Source organism: Apodemus sylvaticus, chromosome 15 (genome assembly GCF_947179515.1).
Source record: "Apodemus sylvaticus chromosome 15, mApoSyl1.1, whole genome shotgun sequence".
NCBI classification, from domain to species: domain Eukaryota; kingdom Metazoa; phylum Chordata; class Mammalia; order Rodentia; family Muridae; genus Apodemus; species Apodemus sylvaticus.
This window is the reverse complement of record NC_067486.1, coordinates 80,185,213-80,208,385: the sequence shown is the minus strand read 5'-3', so window position 1 is coordinate 80,208,385 and position 23,173 is coordinate 80,185,213. Positions and strand designations below refer to the sequence as shown.

Here is a 23,173-nt window from a genome sequence, read left to right as displayed (position 1 = left end):
TCTCAGGCAGCCAGGACGGGGAGAGCCGCTCTAGACAGAGCTTTAGGACTCCTGCTGCCGCTCCACCTCTGCACATCTGATCTCCCGAGACGCATTTCCCCGTCCCTTTCTAGTTCTTCCTACTGCAACCTTTCCAGCCGGTCTACAGCCTCTCTCAGTACTCCAGTCACGAAAGGCAAGGAGAGATAAAGACCCTTTCAGCTCCCGACCTCACCCTGTCCCTGGGGACCCTTGCGAGCTAGGGGTGCCTGGGGCAATGCTGGCCCTTTAAACCTTGGCTTTCCACGCAGAGTATCTTCCATCTCTCCATAAGCACTACTTCCGACAGCTGGCAACCGCGGAGAGCCAGGGGGCAGGTACGGGGGCGGCGGTGAGGCCCCAGAAGGTGCAGGAACAGCTGTGGACACCCCCCCCATCCCCACCCCCGGCTTGCAACTCGCAGCGGGACTAGCAGACGCCTGGATTGGAGGGTTAACCATTAACCCTCCACTCCGCCGTTGCGGAGAGCTGCTCTCTGCTCCCGCTACCCAGGTAACCGGCGAGGATGCCCATCTTGCCATCCTTGTGCGCGCGCGTGTACACACACACACACACACACCTCTTCTTATCTGTCCTGCCACCTGTCTGCCTGGAGGCTGCGGCCTGGGGGGTGGGGGGCTCCCGACTCAGCCTTCCTCCCTCTGCTAGTTTTCATCCCCAGGTCCTCAATTTGGGGTCAGGTAGCATAGCTGGCTTTCATGACGCTGGAGGGGGGCGCCCCTCATCCAGCCCCTGTTCACGCAGGGTGGGCACCATGCCCGGCCTGTACTGCCCCACCAGCTGGACGCCGCTGCCACTCACCGACTCCTGCGTCCGGGCCCATGCCAAGGGACCCTGCCTCAGCCTACGTGCCCGGCTCACCTACCACAACCCGCAGCCCCAGCCGGTGGACGGTGAGACCTGGTGCGGGCGCTGGGAGGTAACAAATACCAGGCTGGGTTCGAGAGCAGCTCTGCCTGTTCCTGCTCGCAGGCGTCTTCGTGTACCCTCTAGCTGAGGCGGAGGTGGTATCCGGCTTTGAGGCTGAGGCGGCCGGACGGCGAGTCTCCTTCCAGCTGCAGAGCCGGCGCCGATCGCAGGCCGCCTGCTGCCGCGCTCTGGGCCCGGGACTAGGGACCTCTACGCCCCGCCGCTGCACACAGGGTAGGCTCCGAGCCCGAACCCGAGCCCGGGTTCCTGCACCCTCCGGCCTCCCGCTAACACTTCTTCCCAGACACTGATTTTATTTTCCATCCATTGGTCATTCCTTCATCCAGAAGTCATGGACTGGGCATCTGACCTGGACCTGGTGCTGAAAGAATGTGGCCCAGGCCAAGTCTGAGGTTCGCAGCCAGGCAGACACAATAGGCACAAAGTAGCTTATGGGGTACCAAAGAGCCCTACTGTCCGGGTGGCCATAGTCTCTTTAGGATGAGGCAGATAGTACTCCTCCCCAAGGGAGCATCCCTTAGTCCCTTGCCTCTTAGGCTGCACACATGTCCCACCCCCATCCCTGTCTCTCCCTCCCTCATCCCGATGAACCTGTGAACTGACTAGCTCCAGAATCAAATCCACCTTCCCATCTAACAGCCTAGGTTCTCGCTCCTCACTAACAGTTCTTTCCCCCCCCCCCCTCCCCAAGACAGGGTTTCTCTGTGTAGCTCTGGCTGTCCTGGGACTCACTCTGTAGACCAGGCTGGCCTCAAACTCAGAAATCCGCCTGCCTCTGCCCCTCAGAGTGCTGGGATTACAGGCGTTCACCACCACCACCACCACCACCCCTAAACCCCACCCCACCCCCACACCTCACCCCCACCCCCACCTAACAGCTCCTTTCCCCCCCCCCCCCCCAGACAGGGTTTCTCTGTGTAGCCCTGGCTGTCCTGAAACTCACTCTGTAGACCAGACTGGCCTCGAACTCAGAGATCCGCCTGCCTCTGCCTCCCAGAGTACTAGGATTACAGGCATGCGCCACCACCGCCCGGCTCTAACAGCTCCTTTTATACTGCCCTGCTGTATAAAACCACTCCCTGGTTCTAACTAATGTGTTTGTGCTTGTTTTTCAAGAGTTACTCACATGCTTCTCCCTGTGAAATTCTCTCTTATCCTCCACAAATAATTGGCTGTACTCTTCTCTTGTGCCCCAGCCAGAAGCACTTAAGAGGGAGAATAAATGTCACTGTATCTGCTTGTCCATCTCTCCCGAAGCATTGGCTCCTGAGCTTGGGGCTGTGCTTTGGATATTTCTAGGTCATTTAGCATAGAACCTGGGACAAAGGGACCCAGTAAGTAAGTGCTGGAGTACACGGAAGTCCTGCCCCGGGCGGTGTTCTGTGGTCTGCATCCTATTTATTTGTTTATTTATTTATACATGCATTTGATTCTTGCCCATAAGACTATCAGGTAAGAAAAGACCGAATCCAACGGTGTGGAGAGTTGGATTACAGCCTAAGAGACAGGTAGAAGCAAGAATAAGGTCTGCGCTCTAGCCCCAGGAATGTTCCAGAAAGAGGAACTAGGCCTTTAACTGGAGGAGTGGGAATTAGTGAAGGGAGATTAGTGTAAACACTGTGATGGCTACATCGGACCCCAAGTGGGTTTCAGCTCACAACTCCTGTATCCTATGTACAAAGAACACAGAGTGTGCACGGTTTCCTTTGACCTCTTATCGGGAACAAAAGCAATGGCCGTGCTCCTTACATTTTGGGTGCTTTGCATCATTTATTCATTTAGTCTTTACCACAATCTTTGAGATATAATTATGTTCTCCATTTCATGGATGAGGAAGTGAAGGGTTCCCAAGAGGATTGTCAAATGACACAATTAGAGGTCACAGGGCTGAGACTCAAAACCTGACTCTTCTCGCCGTCAGGACTCTCCAACTCTCAGAGACCTGCCTGACTCTGCCTCCCAAGTACTAGGATTAAAGGCAAAAACCACCATACTAGTCTGTCTCTGTCTCTCTCTGTCTGTGTCTCTGACTCTCTCTGTCTGTGTCTCTGTCTGTGTCTCTGTCTCTGTCTGTGTCTCTGTCTCTCTCTGTCTGTGTCTCTGTCTGTCTCTGTCTGTCTCTGTCTCTTTGTCTCTCTCTGTCGTCTCTCTGTCTTTCTGTCTCTCTCTGTGTCTCTCTGTCTCTCTGTCTCTCTGTCTCTACTCCCTCCTCAACTCCTTCCCATGCCCTAAATAAACAATTCTCCACTGCCCCTGTCCTATGGCTGGTACCTTAGGGAGAAGCGATGCCTCGGCACGGACTCGCCGAGGCACCCCTCCCGCTGAGGCACCCCTCCCGCCGAGGCACCCCTCCCGCCACACCATACTTGGCTCGACAAAACATGTCCTGGTCTTTTTATAAAATACAACAGGGTTTCTCTGTGTAGCCCTGGAACCTGCTCTGTAGACCAGGCTGGCCCCCAACTGTCAGAGATTCCTGTGCCTCTGCCTCCCAAGTGCTGGATTTTTTTTATTTATCTTCCTCCTTTCTTTTTATCTTGTTCTTCCTTTATCTTGTTCAGCAAGTATCTCTGGAAAAGATGAACAAATGTTGTTAGATAAAGGCAAACAAGGCTGTAAAGGTGAAGTGGGGCTAGACTGTGTAGACACATCCAGCAGCAGTGACAAATCTTTTAAAATACACCCCCCTCCCTACCCTCTCCTGCCACCCCCACACCCGCCTGCTTCAGAGGTAGCTTTGCTACCAGAGCCCGGGCTTTGCTGTGAGTGCCGTTGTGTGTCCTCCAGCCTGCTTCTAAACACACTGCTGCCCTTGACCTCTGAGAAGGCAGAGCCCAGAGCCGAGCCGTCTCAGCGAGTCCTGGGGAGCCCTCCACCTTTCATGAGCAGAGAATTTGTGAACACATCAGGTCTCAGTTTAGAGGGAGGTGTCAGTTCACCAGAGAGGTCTTTAGGGTGATGGCAAACTAAGGTTGAGCAGGAAGGGGAAGAACGGGTGGGACTTCCGGGGTCTGAGGCGTGGATAAGCGTCTTCTCTTCAGTCCTCCACTCGTTGTTGTTCTGTTGTGCTCTTGCCTGTTGACAGCCCATTCCGCCTGCCAACCTGACTCTCCCACCATCCTTCTCCTCACGTGTCATCCTGCCTCACATGCCTTGCCCACTACAAAGTCCTGCTTTGCCTGGCACCGTGCCTCAGTTTCCACCCACCCCTCCTGATATCCTTCCCCCATCTCTGAAACCTTTTCTTACTTATCCTAGGTCATCTTGTCTTGGATCTGACCCAAGCCCGGTCCACACTGGTGTTGCCCACTGGCCTTGTGGCTGCAGCTGGTACCATGACAGTGACCCTGTGCAGCAGCCGGGAGTTGCCCTCCAGGCCTGATGGGGTGATGCGTGTGGCCCTGCCCACTGTGTTCACCCCACTGGCCCAGCCAAACCTGCCAGGGTCTCCCAGGTCTCCGGGGCTCTGTGACGACAGGTTGGGCCTATGGTGATTCTCTTCATCCCTCCCTCAAGTTCTCTGGGTCTAGTGAGGGTGAGGGGACTCCAGGGGCTGGACCAAGCGAAGAAGGGTGGGGGCCAGTCAGCCAGAATGTAGCCTAACAACCCTCCTCACGGTCCCTTCTAGCCCCACCAGCTGCTTTGGGGTAGGCAGCCTTGAGGAGGAAAGACTGACCTGGGAGCAACCAGCTGCCCCTCCGGATGTGTTCTCAGGCCCTGCCCGCTGTCCAGCTCCATATACCTTCTCTTTCGAGATGCTAGTGACTGGACCGTGTCTGCTGGCAGGTGGGTTTTCTGGTCTAACCTAGCCACCTTATCATTGTCAGACTGGGAATAACTTTCAGCTCACAGGTGAGAGAACACGGGTAAAGAGAAGAGAGCTGCCTGTTTTAGGAACAGCGAATTAGTAATTTTGGATTAGCCTGTTTGCTTCTTTGTTTGTTTGTTTGTTTGTTTGCTTGTTTGAGACAGAGTTTCATATAGTCCAGGTTGGCCTCAAACTAGTTATATAACCAAGGATGACCTTGCACTCCTGACCCCCTGCCTCCACTGCCTATGCCAGATGGTTTCCACACTAGTTTTAACAATGTAATTAATTTATATACTACTCCATTCACCAATATCAAAAGAGGTACAGTGGGGCTGGAGAGATGGCTCAGTAGTTATGAGCACTGATTGCGCTTCCAGAGGTCCTGAGTTCAATTCCCAGCAACCACATGCTGGCTCATAACCACCTGTAATGGGATCTGATGCCCTCTTCTGGTGTGTCTGAAAACAGTTACAGTGTACTTATATAAATAAATAAATCTTAAAAAATATTTATTAAAATAAAACAAAAGAGGTGGGGAGAAAGGGTACTAATTGGGTGTGTAACCTTCTGACCAGCTCCAGCACAGAACTGGGAACTTACGACATTCTAGCCTCGTTAAGCAGATAAGTCCTTCCTTGTCTATATAAGCCTGTGTAAGCCTTATATAAGTCTATATAAGATAAGACTCTGAACACTCAGCTAAGTCAGCCATAATCCCTGCCCATAGCCACCGTTATCTGGAAAGCCAGTACCTGTGCTCTTGGGGCCTGATGTGAGGTGACTTTGACCCTCCTTACCTGTGTTCCTTAGGCCTGGAGAGCCCCTCTCATGCTCTACGTGCAGATGCTCTCCCTCATGCCAGCTCGGCAGCAACTATCTGTGTCACCCTAGCAGAGAGCCACCAGTGTGATCGGGCCTTGGAGATCCTCTTGTACCCCAGTGGTAAGAGAAGGGGCACACAGTGGGCCCCGCTCTGATATGCTTAGGAATGGCGTGGAATGACATTTCAGTTTTCAATGACAGTTCAGGACCCTGAGCAAGATGGACCAAGTCATCTTGCAGGATGGCTGAAGACAGAAGGGCTGCTGGGCAGTCGTGGGGTTCAGGGGCAGGGACTCCCTGACAGAGTTGTGCCTCTTCTTTGCAGAGCCCCATCAGCCACACTTGATGCTGGAGGCTGGCAGTTTGAGTCCAGCAGAATATGAGGCCCGAGTGAGGGCACGCCATGACTTCCAGAGGTTGCAGCAAAGAGACAGTGATGGGGGTCGGCAGGTGAGGCCACGTGAGGCCGAGCGTCGGTGCTGGAACTGTAGTAAGAACCAGGAAGATGGACCATGTCAGGATCAGGGTTCTCAGTCAGCTCTCTCAGTCGGTGCCTCCACCATCACAGAGGGCAGCCATAGTCCCAGAAAGCCCTGCATGAATCCCTCTGAGATAGGTCCTTGAGGATAGACGGAGGTCTTATGTAGGGAGACAACATCCATGCTGTCATTCAAATAACAGCCTCCTCTAAGGGAATCGGATGGAGAAAGGCCTCAAGGCCCCACCTGGCCAGAGCTGCCCTGCCCCTGGCTCAGGCTAACACAGGCTCCTTTACTCAGGTGTGGTTCCTGCAGCGACGATTTCATAAGGACATCTTGCTGAACCCTGTGCTGGTACTGAACTTCTGCCCAGACTTGAGCTCCAAGGCTGGACACCTGAACACAGCTACCCGGGAGCTCCTCTTCCTGTTAGATGGCAGTGGTGCAGGACAGAAGGCATGTGGGGATCAATGCGTGGCCACCCTAGGCATGGGGGAGGGGTGGGTGGCCACCGTAGGTGTGGGGGAGGGGTGGGCAGCACTGGAGGTAGGCTGAGACAGCCTTTGAGATCAGAGGTTACCTTGTTGCTTAACATACTATTTACCAGAGAGGGATCACATCTATCTCTGCCTCTTTCATACACACACACACACACACACACACACACACACACACACGCGCGCGTGTCTGTCCCGGACTCCAAGAGCCACTCTTTGATTCACTGAGGCAGGGTCTGTCTACACAGCTTTGGCTGTCCTGGAACTCATTATGTAGACCAGGCTGGTCTAGAACTCACCTGCCTGTCTCCCAAGTACTGGGATTAAAGGTGTGTGCCACCATCTCTGGTGCCAAAGAGTCTCTCTTTCCTACAGAGTCATTCTTTGTGAGCCAGACACAGAAACAAAAACTATACACACACACTCCTCTCCAGAGAGTCCCATACTCAAATGTCTCTCATAAACTTCAGGGCTCCCATATGTTCCCAGGAACCCACTTCCTCACATGCTCCAGCTCCTCTGGTTACCTCAGCCAGCCCCGCTTAACTCCAGCCTGGAGAAGATAAACCATCTGCTCTTCCTGTTCTCTACTAGTGCCCGTGGGGCTTCTCATGTTTTCTCCATTCTGGCTCTCTCCAGGATGCCATCGTTTTGGCTGTAAAATCCCTCCCAGCTCAGACACTAGTCAACCTAGCCATATTTGGGACATTGGTACAGCCACTCTTCCCAGAGAGTCGGCCTTGCAGTGATGTGAGTATGGGTCAGGCTATGGGGGCTCTGTGGAGATGTTCCAGCCCAGCCCAGCCCAGCCCAGCCCAGCCCAGCCTAAGGCTTCTGTCTCCAGGACACTGTGCAGCTGATCTGCGAGAGCATTGAGACTCTTCAGACTGTGAGTGGTCCCCCTGATGTGCTGGCTGTATTGGATTGGGCCTTAGGGCAACCCCAGCACAGGGCCCACCCCCGACAGCTGTTCCTCATCACTGCTGCCTCACCATTGGCTGCCACCACTCACCAAGCCCTGGAGTTCATGAGGCGGCACCGAGGGGCAGCCAGGTATAGAGTGGGCAGATGTAGGTAGCTAAGTCTGCTAGCCCTGAGATACTCCTGAATGTGACAGCCGCTTCCCTTCCCTGCCAGGTGCTTCTCCTTTGCGTTGGCACCTGCCTGCCACCAGCTGCTCCATGACTTGTCTGTCCTCAGCAGAGGCCAGGCTTACTTCCTGAGGCCTGGGGAGAGACTCCAGCCTAAGGTGAGTGTGAGCCTGTGCTTGCTTATCTGCTCCAGGAGGTGTCTCTCCAGAGCTCTACGCCAAATCTGAAAGGAAGCCTGGTCAGGCCTGGTCTTGGCCTCTCTGCAGAACTTTCTAGTCCAGTCTCTCTCACCCTGAGGAACCAATGAGACAACTGTTGATGCCTCTAGGAGGGAGGCTGTGGAAGGCTGGAGACCCAGCCTTGGGCCAGCCCCTGAATCTTACTTACTCTTATGACCTGAAAGGAGCTTCGGCTTCAGCTTTTGTCCTAGCCACATGACAAAGCTCAGGCCAGGAGAAAGAGCTGGCCCTGAGGACTGAGGACACAGTTCCTTTGCTTGAGCATACCCCAGCTCCTCCTGACCCTAGCCTCATTATGCTCCCTGTCAGTGCAGGCCTGGGCAGAGGCACTGGGGGAAGGGCCGCCCCATCCCACTCCCCACCCTCACCCTCTGCCCTTTGGCACTCCTTGCAGCTGGTACAGGCTCTGCGGAAGGCACTGGAACCTGCTTTGAGTGACATCTCCGTGGACTGGTTTGTGCCTGATGCTGTGGAGGCTCTGCTGACGCCCCGGGAGATCCCAGCACTCTATCCTGGGGACCAGCTGTTTGGCTACTGCTCACTTTTCAGGGTGGATGGCTTCCGGTCCCATGCTCCAGGGGTAGGGCTGGCCTACTGTCAACTGTTCCATGTCTTTGCTAAGACTCCTATAGGCCCCTAGAGCCCCAGAGAGAATGCCCTGGGATCCTCCCGGTGTGTGTGTGTGGGGGTTGTCCTGTTCTGTAAAGCAGTTGCATTTGGTTTTCTTTTAGAAATTTTAAAAATTACATTTGTGTGTGTGTGTGTGTATACATGTGTGGGGGGAGTGTTGTCCTGTCTTGTAAAGCATTTGCATTTGGTTTTCTTTTAGAAATTTTAAAAATTACATTTGTGTGTGTGTGTGTGTGTGTGTGTGTGTGTGTCTGTGTGTGTGTGTGTGTATGTATACATGTGTGGGGGGAGTGTTGTCCTGTCCTGTAAAGCATTTGTATTTGGTTTTCTTTTAGAAATTTTAAAAATTACATTTGTGTGTGTGTGTGTGTATGTATGTGTGTGTGTGTGTGTGTGTGTGTGTGTATGTATGTATACACACATATTGTGCTCTCAGTGGTATGTAATGTGGAGGTCAGAGAACAACTTGTGGGAGCTGGTTCTTTCCACCTACCACGTGGGTCATGAGGCCTGAACTTAGGTTGTCTGTTAGGCTTGACGGCCAACACCTAAACCTACTTCACACAGCCCTTTGCAGAAAGCACCATGGTGGCTGCAGAGATGGCTCAGTAGTTGAAAGCACTTGCTCCTGGAGAGGACCCAGGTGTGATTCCCAGCACCCACATGGTGGCTCACAACCATCTGAACTCCAGTCCCTCTGCATGACGTGAACTCCATGTGTGCTTGGTGCCCTCGGAGGTGAAAGGAGGGCGTTGGATCTCCTGGAACTGGAGTTCCAGATAATTGTGAGCTATTGTGTGAATGCTGGAAACCAAACCTGGGTCTTCTATGAAAACCTCTCAACCTCTGAGGCATCTCTCCAGCCATAAATGATGTCATAGGTTGTTGTGAAGAGAACTTGACAGGATAGTTGGCATACAGTAGGGCTTTGAGATCTAGCTGTTACTTTTTTTGTGAAAATCTCTCTCTAGAGGAACTATGCAAAATGACCTCCTTTTTTGCTGTCTTTTGCTGGGAAGCTCAGGGCTGAGTCTGAAGTGGAAAGATGACTAAGTGGTCAGAGCACTGACTGCTTTTCCACAGGCCCTGAGTTCAAATCCCAGCAACCACATGGTGGCTCACAACCATCTGTAATGGGATCTGATGCCCACTTCTGCTGTGTCTGAAGACTGCCACAGTGTACTCACATACATAAAATAAATAAATAAATGTTAAAAAATTTAAATATACATTAAAATTTTTTAAAGATTTATTTTATGTGAGTACACTGATGCTCTCTTCAGATCCTATTACGGATGGTTGTGAGCCACCAGTGGGTGCTGGGAATTGAACTCAGGACCTTGGGAAGACCAGTCACCAGCTATCTCTCCAGCTCCTTTTTTTTTTTTTTTTTTTTTTTTTTTTTTTTTTTTGATTTTTTGGATTTAGTTTTTTTCGAGACAGGGTTTCTCTGTGTAGCCCTGGCTGTCCTGGAACTCACTCTGTAGACCAGGCTGGCCTCGAACTAAGAGATCTACCTGCCTCTGCCTCCCAGAGTACTGGGATTACAGGCGCGTGCCACCACCACCCGGCTCTATTTTAAATTTTTAATTAAGATATAATTATATCACTTCTCCCCTCCAAGTTCCTCTCTCCAACCCCTCCTGTGCCCCCCCTTACTCCTCAAATTGACAGCCTCTCTTTATCATTGTTACTTGTTGCTGTGTGTATAAGATTCAGGGCTGACTACTTTGTATTGGATAAACAAGAGTTCATTCCTGGGAGAGGCTAATTCTATTCTCTCTCTGCAGTCATTAGTTGCCTGTTGTTCTTTGTCTAAGAGTGGGAACTGGTGTGATTTCTCCGTTCTGCATTAGCAGAATTGGTAATAGGTATTGTCAATGTTCTGGCCTTGTTTGGACAGCCACGTGAGGTAGCATGGTTTTGCCTTTTCTGTCCTTTTTAGGAGACACAATCTTACAACATTTTTTCTTTTTTGTTTGTTTGTTTTTTGTATTTGATTTTTTTTGGAGACAGGGTTTCTCTGTGTAGCCCTGGCTGTCCTGGAACTCACTCTGTAGATCAGGCTGGCCTCGAACTCAGAAATCTGCCTGCCTCTGCCTCCCAGAGTGCTGGGATTACAGGCATGTGCCTTCACCACCCGGCTAACATATTCTTAATTTCTAAAAAACTATTTAGGCTCAGGAGATGGCTCAGTGTGTTAAGGTGCTTGTGTCCAAACCTGATGATTTGAGTTCAATCCCCGGGACTCACATGGGAGGAGAGAATCAACTCCTGCAAGTTGCTTCCCGTCCTCTACAAATGAGCTACGGCTCTCATATACACATGCACACACAGTAACACATGTTTACTTAACTGAGTGTGTGTGGGTGCAGGCACACCACGAAACATACACGTGGAGGTCAGAGGACAACTTGGGACACGCCATTCTGCCTTTCTACTTTACCTTGGTGCCAGGGTTCAAACACAAGAGGGCAGGTTAGCGCAGGAAGTGTCTCTCCCCACTGAGCCACTTTGTTGGCCCTTATTTCTTACTGGTTTTTCACTTCTGGATTATTAGCTTTTCCTTTCTATGACCCATCTTTAAATTATGCTTGCAAAAAGATATTATAAAACTAGCATACTTTTTCCTCAATACCTTTTCCCCAGAGCCAAGAGCCTGGTTGGCAGAGCCTGGGCGGCTCGGTCTTCCCATCTCCAGAGGAGGTGCTATCTGTCACCAGCCCTGGCACTGAGCCGACACACACCACAGAGCCACCGGGCACGGGCACTGTGTCAGCAGAGCTGTCGAGCCCATGGGCTGTAGGAGACTCAGAACACAGTGAGTACCCTGCTGTATGTTTGTAGCCGGGTAGGAGATTGTAGGGGAAGGGTCAGGACTGGGCCCATTCCCCTGCTTTCCAGCAGGTACGGAAGCTCTGACAGACCCAGCCATGGACGCAGGACCTAATCCCTCATCTGACACAGCGATATGGCGGCGCATCTTCCAGTCCTCATATATCCGGGAGCAATATGTGCTTACCCACTGCTCCGCTAGCCCTGAGCCAGGCCCGGGCTCCGCCTGCAGCAGCCAATCCCCAGGCTCCCAAGGCCCTGGCTCCCCCAATGGCAGCCTACCCCTGGATCCCCCTTCTCAGCAGGGCTGCCGAAGCCTGGCCTGGGCAGAGCCCGCAGGCTCCCGCTCCTGCCCCCTGCCCGTGCCCCCGGCATCTCCATTCAAGGTGAGACCTAGCTCTCTTTCATCCGTCATGCATCCAGCAAACCTTTATCTACCACCTGCTGTGTGCAAATGTCTAGCTAGAGAAATAGGTGGGTATATTTTATCGCGCGCGCGCGCGCGCGCGCGCGTGTGTGTGTGTGTGTGTGTGTGTGTGTGTGTGTGTGTGTGTGTGTATGATGTCACAACCAGTCATGAACACAGGGGCGTGGTATTATGGGTGCTCAGTCAGAATGACTGTTAGAGGGAATTAGGAAAGTAAGGTATGTCAAGAAGAACAAGCAAGTTAAAAGACAATGAAGAGATAAAGAGAGTCAAGAAACAAGCCGGGCGGTGGTGGTGGCGGCGCACGCCTGTAATCCCAGCACTCTGGAAGGCAGAGGCAGGCGGATTTCTGAGTTCGAAGCCAGCCTGGTCTACAGAGAAACCCTGTCTCGAAAAAACCAAGTCCAAAAAAAAAAAAAAAAAAAAGAAAAAGAAAAGAAAGAAAGAAAGAAAGAGCCTGAAGTGGGAAATGCGATGAGATAACAGGAATTATGGGTAGCTGCAAACCCATGGTGGCTAGATACAGCATTCCTTGACCAGCAACCTCTCATCTCTCCCACGCAGGTGGGAGCCATGAGTGCTGAGGTGCTGGGCCGTCGGCAAAGAGCAGCTCTGGCTGGTCGAAGTCTCTCATCTCCCTCAGGCAGGGCAAATCCAGTCCCTGCTAGAGCCCGGCACCCCTCTCTAGATGCAATACCAGATGGATCAGGTCCTGAGCCAGGACAACAGCTGGGTCAGGGCCTCAATGACTCAGGTAAGGGCTGGATGGTAAGCTGCCTTTCTGACTCCAAAGCTGTGGGTGGGTGGGCAAGAGGAGCACGGTTCACCAGGTTGCCCTACACCCCTGACATGTCTCCCCAGGAAGCCTGCTCTCCCCAGCCCCCTTGGACTGGGATATGTTGATGGAACCATCTTTCTTATTCAAGGCTGTGCCACCCAATGGGGAATCAGCTCCTCCTGCAGAACCTCTGCCTCCTCAGGCTCCACGTTGTCACGTGGTGATCCGGGCCCTGTGTGGGGAACAGCCAATGTGCTGGGAGGTGGGTGTGGGGCTGGAAGAGCTCTGGGGTGCTGGGGATGGCTCCCAGCCTGACCCATCTCCGATGAGAGAAGCCGCGTGGGATCAGGCACTCCACCGGCTGACAGCAGCCTCCGTGGTCCAGGACAATGAACAGCTGGCTCTCCGTGGAAGAGCTGAAACCCCAGCTGAGCAAGGTATGTTTCTAGCAGACATACCTTAGGCACAAAGGCTTCACATATCTGTGTGTTAAATCTGCATGTTCCTTACTTTGTCACAAAGGATTTCAGGTGACTCATCATACTGACAAGGTAAGAAATTTAGCAGAGTAATGAGAAAGAGTGAAAAAAAAGGAAACCAAGACTGGAGAGATGGTTCAGTGGTTAGGAGCACCGGCTGTTCTTCCAGAGGACCCAGGTTCAATTCCCATTACCCACGTGGTGGCTCACAACCATCTGTAACTCCAATTCCAGGGGACCCAACACCCTCTTCTGGTCTCTCTGGGCACCAGGCACACATGTAGTACAAAGACATAAACGCGGGCAAAATAACCCCCACACATAAAAATAATGACCATAAAAGAAAATAAAGGAAATATAAAGGTATATTATGACATACACAACATTAAAGTTATATATCCTTGCCAGCTTAGGACCCAAAATTGGGAAGTTTTCCTAGAAGCCAAAACAGAAGGTAATATGATCTTGTCATAAACTGCCTGAATGGAAAATACACCTTCCATTCAAGAAGACTATTAAAAGTACAAGTTAAACCCTCAGTCCATACTGTCCCTGTTGAATACACGGCAAGTATTCAACAGTCACATGTGTCAACATGCACCATGTTGGATGACACAGACAAAACATTTTCATACCTGCAGCAAGTTCCAGATCGGGCTGAGATGAGTGCATGTGGTGCTGGGATGAGTGGTGGCCCAGTGCATGCGGTGCTGGGATGAGTGGTGGCACAGTGCATGTGGTGCTGGGATGAGTGGTGGCACAGTGCATGTGGTGCTGGGATGAGTGGTGGCAGTGCATGTGGTGCTGGGATGAGTGGTGGCACAGTGCATGCGGTGCTGGGATGAGTGGTGGCACAGTCCATGTGGTGCTGGGATGAGTGGTGGCACAGTGCATGTGGTGCTGGGATGAGTGGTGGCAGTGCATGTGGTGCTGGGATGAGTGGTGGCACAGTGCATGTGGTGCTGGATGAGTGGTGGCACAGTGCATGCGGTGCTGGGATGAGTGGTGGCACAGTGCATGTGGTGCTGGATGAGTGGTGGCACAGTGCATGCGGTGCTGGGATGAGTGGTGGCACAGTGCATGTGGTGCTGGATGAGTGGTGGCACAGTGCATGCGGTGCTGGGATGAGTGGTGGCACAGTGCATGTGGTGCTGGATGAGTGGTGGCACAGTGCATGCGGTGCTGGGATGAGTGGTGGCACAGTGCATGCGGTGCTGGGATGAGGTGGCACAGTGCATGTGGTGCTGGGATGAGTGGTGGCAGTGCATGTGGTGCTGGGATGAGTGGTGGCACAGTGCATGTGGTGCTGGATGAGTGGTGGCACAGTGCATGCGGTGCTGGGATGAGGTGGCACAGTGCATGTGGTGCTGGGATGAGTGGTGGCACAGTGCATGTGGTGCTGGGATGAGTGGTGGCACAGTGCATGTGGTGCTGGATGAGTGGTGGCACAGTGCATGCGGTGCTGGGATGAGGTGGCACAGTGCATGTGGTGCTGGATGAGTGGTGGCACAGTGCATGTGGTGCTGGGATGAGTGGTGGCAGTGCATGTGGTGCTGGGATGAGTGGTGGCACAGTGCATGTGGTGCTGGGATGAGTGGTGGCACAGTGCATGTGGTGCTGGATGAGTGGTGGCACAGTGCATGCGGTGCTGGGATGAGTGGTGGCAGTGCATGTGGTGCTGGGATGAGTGGTGGCAGTGCATGTGGTGCTGGATGAGTGGTGGCAGTGCATGCGGTGCTGGATGAGTGGTGGCAGTGCATGTGGTGCTGGATGAGTGGTGGCACAGTGCATGCGGTGCTGGGATGAGTGGTGGCACAGTGCATGCGGTGCTGGGATGAGTGGTGTCAGTGCATGCGGTGCTGGGATGAGTGGTGGCACAGTGCATGTGGTGCTGGATGAGTGGTGGCACAGTGCATGCGGTGCTGGGATGAGTGGTGGCACAGTGCATGTGGTGCTGGATGAGCGGTGGCAGTGCATGTGGTGCTGGATGAGTGGTGGCACAGTGCATGTGGTGCTGGGATGAGTGGTGGCACAGTGCATGCAGTGCTGGGATGAGTGGTGGCACAGTGCATGCGGTTCTGGGATGAGTGGTGGCACAGTGCATGCGGTGCTGGGATGAGTGGTGGCACAGTGCATGCGGTGCTGGGATGAGTGGTGGCACAGTGCATGCGGTGCTGGGATGAGTGGTGGCACAGTGCATGTGGTGCTGGATGAGTGGTGGCACAGTGCATGTGGTGCTGGGATGAGTGGTGGCACAGTGCATGTGGTGCTGGGGTGAGTGGTGGCACAGTGCATGCGGTGCTGGGATGAGTGGTGGCACAGTGCATGCGGTGCTGGGATGAGTGGTGGCACAGTGCATGTGGTGCTGGGGTGAGTGGTGGCACAGTGCATGTGGTGCTGGATGAGTGGTGGCAGTGCATGTGGTGCTGGATGAGTGGTGGCACAGTGCATGTGGTGCTGGATGAGTGGTGGCAGTGCATGTGGTGCTGGATGAGTGGTGGCACAGTGCATGTGGTGCTGGATGAGTGGTGGCACAGTGCATGCGGTGCTGGGATGAGTGGTGGCACAGTGCATGTGGTGCTGGATGAGTGGTGGCACAGTGCATGCAGTGCTGGGATGAGTGGTGGCACAGTGCATGCGGTGCTGAGATGAGTGGTGGCAGTGCATGTGGTGCTGGATGAGTGGTGGCACAGTGCATGTGGTGCTGGGATGAGGTGGCACAGAGCATGTGGTGCTGGGATGAGTGATGGCAGTGCATGTAGTGCTGGGATGAGTGGTGGCACAGTGCATGCGGTGCTGGGATGAGCGGTGGCACAGTGCATGTGGTGCTGGGATGAGTGGTGGCAGTGCATGTGGTGCTGGGATGAGCGGTGGCACAGTGCATGTGGTGCTGGGATGAGTGGTGGCAGTGCATGTGGTGCTGGGATGAGTGGTGGCAGTGCATGTGGTGCTGGGATGAGTGGTGGCAGTGCATGTGGTGCTGGATGAGTGGTGGCACAGTGCATGTGGTACTGGATGAGTGGTGGCACAGTGCATGTGGTGCTGGGATGAGTGGTGGCAGTGCATGTGGTGCTGGATGAGTGGTGGCAGTGCATGTGGTGCTGGGATGAGTGGTGGCAGTGCATGTGGTGCTGGATGAGTGGTGGCACAGTGCATGTGGTGCTGAGATGAGTGGTGGCACAGTGCATGCGGTGCTGGATGAGTGGTGGCACAGTGCATGCGGTGCTGAGATGAGTGGTGGCAGTGCATGTGGTGCTGGATGAGTGGTGGCACAGTGCATGCGGTGCTGGGATGAGTGGTGGCAGTGCATGTGGTGCTGGGATGAGTGGTGGCAGTGCATGTGGTGCTGGGATGAGTGGTGGCACAGTGCATGTGGTGCTGGATGAGTGGTGGCACAGTGCATGCGGTGCTGGGATGAGTGGTGGCACAGTGCATGTGGTGCTGGATGAGTGGTGGCACAGTGCATGCGGTGCTGGGATGAGTGGTGGCACAGTGCATGTGGTGCTGGATGAGTGGTGGCACAGTGCATGCGGTGCTGGGATGAGTGGTGGCACAGTGCATGTGGTGCTGGATGAGTGGTGGCACAGTGCATGCGGTGCTGGGATGAGTGGTGGCACAGTGCATGCGGTGCTGGGATGAGGTGGCACAGTGCATGTGGTGCTGGGATGAGTGGTGGCAGTGCATGTGGTGCTGGGATGAGTGGTGGCACAGTGCATGTGGTGCTGGATGAGTGGTGGCACAGTGCATGCGGTGCTGGGATGAGGTGGCACAGTGCATGTGGTGCTGGAATGAGTGGTGGCACAGTGCATGTGGTGCTGGGATGAGTGGTGGCACAGTGCATGTGGTGCTGGATGAGTGGTGGCACAGTGCATGCGGTGCTGGGATGAGGTGGCACAGTGCATGTGGTGCTGGATGAGTGGTGGCACAGTGCATGTGGTGCTGGGATGAGTGGTGGCAGTGCATGTGGTGCTGGGATGAGTGGTGGCACAGTGCATGTGGTGCTGGGATGAGTGGTGGCACAGTGCATGTGGTGCTGGATGAGTGGTGGCACAGTGCATGCGGTGCTGGGATGAGTGGTGGCAGTGCATGTGGTGCTGGGATGAGTGGTGGCAGTGCATGTGGTGCTGGATGAGTGGTGGCAGTGCATGCGGTGCTGGATGAGTGGTGGCAGTGCATGTGGTGCTGGATGAGTGGTGGCACAGTGCATGCGGTGCTGGGATGAGTGGTGGCACAGTGCATGCGGTGCTGGGATGAGTGGTGTCAGTGCATGCGGTGCTGGGATGAGTGGTGGCACAGTGCATGTGGTGCTGGATGAGTGGTGGCACAGTGCATGTGGTGCTGGATGAGCGGTGGCAGTGCATGTGGTGCTGGATGAGTGGTGGCACAGTGCATGTGGTGCTGGGATGAGTGGTGGCACAGTGCATGCGGTGCTGGGATGAGTGGTGGCACAGTGCATGCGGTTCTGGGATGAGTGGTGGCACAGTGCATGCGGTGCTGGGATGAGTGGTGGCACAGTGCATGCGGTGCTGGGATGAGTGGTGGTACAGTGCATGCGGTGCTGGGATGAGTGGTGGCACAGTGCATGTGGTGCTGGATGAGTGGTGGCACAGTGCATGTGGTGCTGGGATGAGTGGTGGCACAGTGCATGTGGTGCTGGGGTGAGTGGTGGCACAGTGCATGCGGTGCTGGGATGAGTGGTGGCACAGTGCATGCGGTGCTGGGATGAGTGGTGGCACAGTGCATGTGGTGCTGGGGTGAGTGGTGGCACAGTGCATGTGGTGCTGGATGAGTGGTGGCAGTGCATGTGGTGCTGGATGAGTGGTGGCACAGTGCATGTGGTGCTGGATGAGTGGTGGCAGTGCATGTGGTGCTGGATGAGTGGTGGCACAGTGCATGTGGTGCTGGATGAGTGGTGGCACAGTGCATGCGGTGCTGGGATGAGTGGTGGCACAGTGCATGTGGTGCTGGATGAGTGGTGGCACAGTGCATGCAGTGCTGGGATGAGTGGTGGCACAGTGCATGCGGTGCTGAGATGAGTGGTGGCAGTGCATGTGGTGCTGGATGAGTGGTGGCACAGTGCATGTGGTGCTGGGATGAGGTGGCACAGAGCATGTGGTGCTGGGATGAGTGATGGCAGTGCATGTGGTGCTGGGATGAGTGGTGGCACAGTGCATGCGGTGCTGGGATGAGCGGTGGCACAGTGCATGTGGTGCTGGGATGAGTGGTGGCAGTGCATGTGGTGCTGGGATGAGCGGTGGCACAGTGCATGTGGTGCTGGGATGAGTGGTGGCAGTGCATGTGGTGCTGGGATGAGTGGTGGCAGTGCATGTGGTGCTGGGATGAGTGGTGGCAGTGCATGTGGTGCTGGATGAGTGGTGGCACAGTGCATGTGGTACTGGATGAGTGGTGGCACAGTGCATGTGGTGCTGGGATGAGTGGTGGCAGTGCATGTGGTGCTGGATGAGTGGTGGCAGTGCATGTGGTGCTGGGATGAGTGGTGGCAGTGCATGTGGTGCTGGATGAGTGGTGGCACAGTGCATGTGGTGCTGAGATGAGTGGTGGCACAGTGCATGCGGTGCTGGATGAGTGGTGGCACAGTGCATGTGGTGCTGAGATGAGTGGTGGCAGTGCATGTGGTGCTGGATGAGTGGTGGCACAGTGCATGCGGTGCTGGGATGAGTGGTGGCAGTGCATGTGGTGCTGGATGAGTGGTGGCAGTGCATGTGGTGCTGGATGAGTGGTGGCAGTGCATGTGGTGCTGGATGAGTGGTGGCAGTGCATGTGGTGCTGGGATGAGTGGTGGCAGTGCATGTGGTGCTGGATGAGTGGTGGCAGTGCATGTGGTGCTGGGATGAGTGGTGGCAGTGCATGTGGTGCTGGATGAGTGGTGGCACAGTGCATGTGGTGCTGGGATGAGTGGTGGCACAGTGCATGCGGTGCTGGGATGAGTGGTGGCACAGTGCATGCGGTGCTGGGATGAGTGGTGGCACAGTGCATGCGGTGCTGGGATGAGTGGTGGCACAGTGCATGTGGTGCTGGATGAGCGGTGGCACAGTGCATGTGGTGCTGGGATGAGTGGTGGCACAGTGCATGTGGTGCTGGATGAGTGGTGGCACAGTGCATGAGGTGCTGGGATGAGTGGTGGCAGTGCATGTGGTGCTGGATGAGCGGTGGCACAGTGCATGTGGTGCTGGATGAGTGGTGGCAGTGCATGTGGTGCTGGATGAGTGGTGGCACAGTGCATGTGGTGCTGGGATGAGTGGTGGCACAGTGCATGTGGTGCTGGATGAGTGGTGGCAGTGCATGTGGTGCTGGATGAGTGGTGGCACAGTGCATGTGGTACTGGATGAGTGGTGGCACAGTGCATGTGGTGCTGGGATGAGTTGTGGCACAGTGCATGTGGTGCTGGATGAGTTGTGGCAGTGCATGTGGTGCTGGATGAGTGGTGGCACAGTGCATGTGGTGCTGGATGAGTGGTGGCAGTGCATGTGGTGCTGGGATGAGTGGTGGCACAGTGCATGTGGTGCTGGATGAGTGGTGGCAGTGCATGTGGTGCTGGATGAGTGGTGGCACAGTGCATGTGGTGCTGGGATGAGTGGTGGCACAGTGCATGCGGTGCTGGATGAGTGGTGGCAGTGCATGTGGTGCTGGGATGAGTGGTGGCAGTGCATGTGGTGCTGGGATGAGTGGTGGCACAGTGCATGTGGTGCTGGATGAGTGGTGGCAGTGCATGCGGTGCTGGGATGAGTGGTGGCACAGTGCATGAGGTGCTGGGATGAGTGGTGGCACAGTGCATGCGGTGCTGGGATGAGTGGTGGCACAGTGCATGTGGTGCTGGGATGAGTTGTGGCAGTGCATGTGGTGCTGGATGAGTGGTGGCACAGTACATGTGGTGCTGGATGAGTGGTGGCAGTGCATGCGGTGCTGGGATGAGTGGTGGCACAGTGCATGTGGTGCTGGGTGAGTGGTGGCAGTGCATGCGGTGCTGGGATGAGTGGTGGCACAGTGCATGTGGTGCTGGGATGAGTGGTGGCAGTGCATGCGGTGCTGGGATGAGTGGTGGCACAGTGCATGTGGTGCTGGGATGAGTGGTGGCAGTGCATGTGGTGCTGGGATGAGTGGTGGCACAGTGCATGTGGTGCTGGGATGAGTGGTGGCAGTGCATGCGGTGCTGGGATGAGTGGTGGCACAGTGCATGTGGTGCTGGGATGAGTGGTGGCACAGTGCATGTGGTGCTGGGATGAGTGGTGGCAGTGCATGTGGTGCTGGGATGAGTGGTGGCACAGTGCATGCGGTGCTGGGATGAGTGGTGGCACAGTCCATGTGGTGCTGGGATGAGTGGTGGCACAGTGCATGTGGTGCTGGGATGAGTGGTGGCAGTGCATGTGGTGCTGGGATGAGTGGTGGCACAGTGCATGTGGTGCTGGATGAGTGGTGGCACAGTGCATGCGGTGCTGGGATGAGTGGTGGCACAGTGCATGTGGTGCTGGATGAGTGGTGGCACAGTGCATGCGGTGCTGGGATGAGTGGTGGCACAGTGCATGTGGTGCTGGATGAGTGGTGGCACAGTGCATGCGGTGCTGGATGAGTGGTGGCACAGTGCATGTGGTGCTGGGATGAGTGGTGGCAGTGCATGTGGTGCTGGGATGAGTGGTGGCACAGTCCATGTGGTGCTGGGATGAGTGGTGGCACAGTGCATGCGGTGCTGGGATGAGTGGTGGCAGTGCATGACTTAGCAGTTGGTACACTAAGGCAAGAAGATTGAGAGTTCTGGGCCAACCTAGGTTATATAGTGTGGCCCTGTCAAAAATAAAGAGCCTCCCTGGAGTCCTGGGGAGGGGTCTCCCACTACCCTTGGGCGCTCTAAAGTTTGCTTTGCCCACCCTGCTTCCTATGTTTAAATCATACAAAAAAAAAAAAAAAAGGCAAACAGACCAACCACAAGCTGGGCATGGGTATGATGGTGCACACCTGTAATCTCAACACTGTGGTAGCAGAGGCAGGAGGATCACTGCAGACCACCAAATTTCTGGGTCAATAGGGTGTTCTGGTTCTACTGTAGGTTGAGGGTTCAGTCAAAGTTGGGAAGATCTGGTTCTGGGCCAAAGATGGCCACCTACTATGTTCATAGGGGAACAGAAGCTGTGGGGACCATTCTAGTTGTTTTTTAGACAGGGTGTCGTGTCGCCATGTAGTCCTGGCTGTCTTGGATCCTGGCCTGCTTTGGCCTCTGGAGTGCTGGGATTAAAGTCACCATGACTGGCTTTCCAGCGTTTTGTTTGTTTAATTTATATCCCAGTGCCAACAGGCCACCCTGTCTTCCCAGTCCCTCCCTTATAAGTCCCTCTCCCGTTACCCCCTTCCCTTGGGTATCACCCCATCCTGGGATATTTGGTCCCAGCAAGACTAGGCCTATCCTCTCCCACTGAGGCCCAACCTGGCAGTCCAATGGCAGGGAACAGAGAAGGAGACACCCTTTGCTCTGCTTGTTAGGGGACCCACATTTTTTATGCAGCATTTTCTAGATAGTGGGAGTTGAGCTTGCTACTGCTTTGATTTACAGGCAGAGTCAGAAGGTCCTGGCTCAGAGCCATTCAGACAAGCAAGGTCAGCTCTGCCCCATCCTGCTTTACCTACCCTGTTGCTGTAGATGCCACCACTAGGGAGGTCTTGCCTGGAGCCCTGCAGGTGTGGAGTTCAGGTATGGTCCTTCTCTGATGACCTCCAAGATGTGACCGTCACCTCACTGGCAACCCAGTGGGACTGACTCCTGTACTCTTGCAGATCCAGTTGAGCTGTCGGGCATATCTGCCTCTCAAGACCATCTAGCTGCTGCTCCTCTGTCCACAGCAGTCCACTCTAAAGGTATGGCCCAAATGCAGTGGACTGGGCACAGCTGGGCTGTACTGGGTGACCCTACTGTAGGACATCAGGGAGGCTGTTCTGCAGGTGCCTGGGACCTGGACCTAAATGACAACTCTAAGTCAGCATTGGGGGAGCTCCCATCTCCTACTGGAGATCATCATGGCGTGCTCCACCAGCCTCCAGCCTCCTCCAGGCTCAGCCTGGGTCGTCATCGCAGACTTTGCAGCTCCAACAAGGGCCAGACTCAGGAGACCAGCAATGGCAGCAGCAACCATGACTACCTGCCTTTGGTGAGGACTGGGGAGGTGGAGGGTAGCACCATTAGAGCCAGAGCTCTGTCTCAGTTCCCTCTCCCCCCACCTCTTCTCTCCTCAGCTCCGACTGCAAGAGGCACCAGGCTCCTTCCGCCTGGATGAACCCTTCTGTGCTGCTGTGTGCATCCCTCAAGAGCGCTTGTGTCGAGCCTCGCCCTTTGCTGCACACCGTGCCAGCCTTAGCCCCACCTCAGCCTCATCTCCTTGGGCATTTCTGGGACCTGGTATTGGCCAGGGTGACAGTGCCACAGCCTCCTGCAGCCAGTCCCCCAGCTCAGGCTCTGAAGGTCCAGGCCAGGTAGACAGCGGGAGGGGCTCAGATACCGAGGCCTCAGAAGGAATGGAAAGGCGGGAGAGCTCTGATCTTCGTGGGCGCACTTGGGCCACAGCTGTGGCCCTGGCGTGGCTGGAACACCGCTGCGCAGCTGCCTTTGGCGAGTGGGAACTGACAGCTTCCAAAGCTGATTGCTGGCTGAGGGCCCAGCGCCTGCCAGACGGCCTTGATCTGACGGCCCTTAAAGCTGCTGCCCGGGGGCTCTTTCTGTTACTGCGACACTGGGACCAGAATCTGCAACTACACTTGCTGTGTTACAGCCCTTCAAATGTGTAAGGAAGGCTGCTTGCAGCTCTGGCTAGCGACCCCCAACACAGTCACTGCCACCCAGGGCCAGTCTCTTGGTACCGGGAAAGAACAAGTTGGTGTTTGCTGTCCTCCACTGCTTCACACACACACCCCTCTGAATATTCTTGCCACCACAGAAAGTGCCTGCCTGTGCTCTCTTCTCTCCTCCCACTCCATACCCCCTCATATGTGCTCTGAGTTCTCTATAGGATAACGGAAGAGGAGAGAGCTACAGTCCCAAATCCTATGCAATAAAGTGCCTCTTAAGACTGCCTGATGAGTTAGTTGTTCATTTCCATGTTGGGAAGATGCACT

At 54.7% G+C, this 23,173-nt stretch overlaps 1 protein-coding gene and 1 long non-coding RNA gene across 2 annotated transcripts; both read left to right on the top strand.

Annotated features, from left to right (window-relative positions):
• The first annotated feature begins 793 nt into the window (after positions 1–793).
• On the top strand, positions 794–23,125 carry Vwa5b2 (von Willebrand factor A domain containing 5B2). Its single transcript, XM_052158770.1, has 18 exons — positions 794–932; positions 1,012–1,182; positions 4,228–4,447; positions 4,598–4,755; positions 5,591–5,722; positions 5,928–6,052; positions 6,382–6,537; positions 7,218–7,328; positions 7,423–7,631; positions 7,716–7,827; positions 8,303–8,488; positions 11,188–11,359; positions 11,443–11,759; positions 12,365–12,554; positions 12,662–13,015; positions 21,621–21,758; positions 21,842–22,212; positions 22,298–23,125. The coding sequence occupies exons 1-18, from the start codon at positions 794–796 to the stop codon at positions 22,844–22,846; spliced, it is 3,810 nt and encodes a 1,269-aa protein (XP_052014730.1). The 3' UTR covers positions 22,847–23,125.
• Positions 16,577–18,625, top strand: LOC127666056 (uncharacterized). Its single transcript, XR_007973535.1, has 3 exons — positions 16,577–16,820; positions 16,883–16,945; positions 17,937–18,625. It is a non-coding gene; the product is annotated as an uncharacterized LOC127666056 (long non-coding RNA).
• Positions 23,126–23,173: the final 48 nt, after the last annotated feature.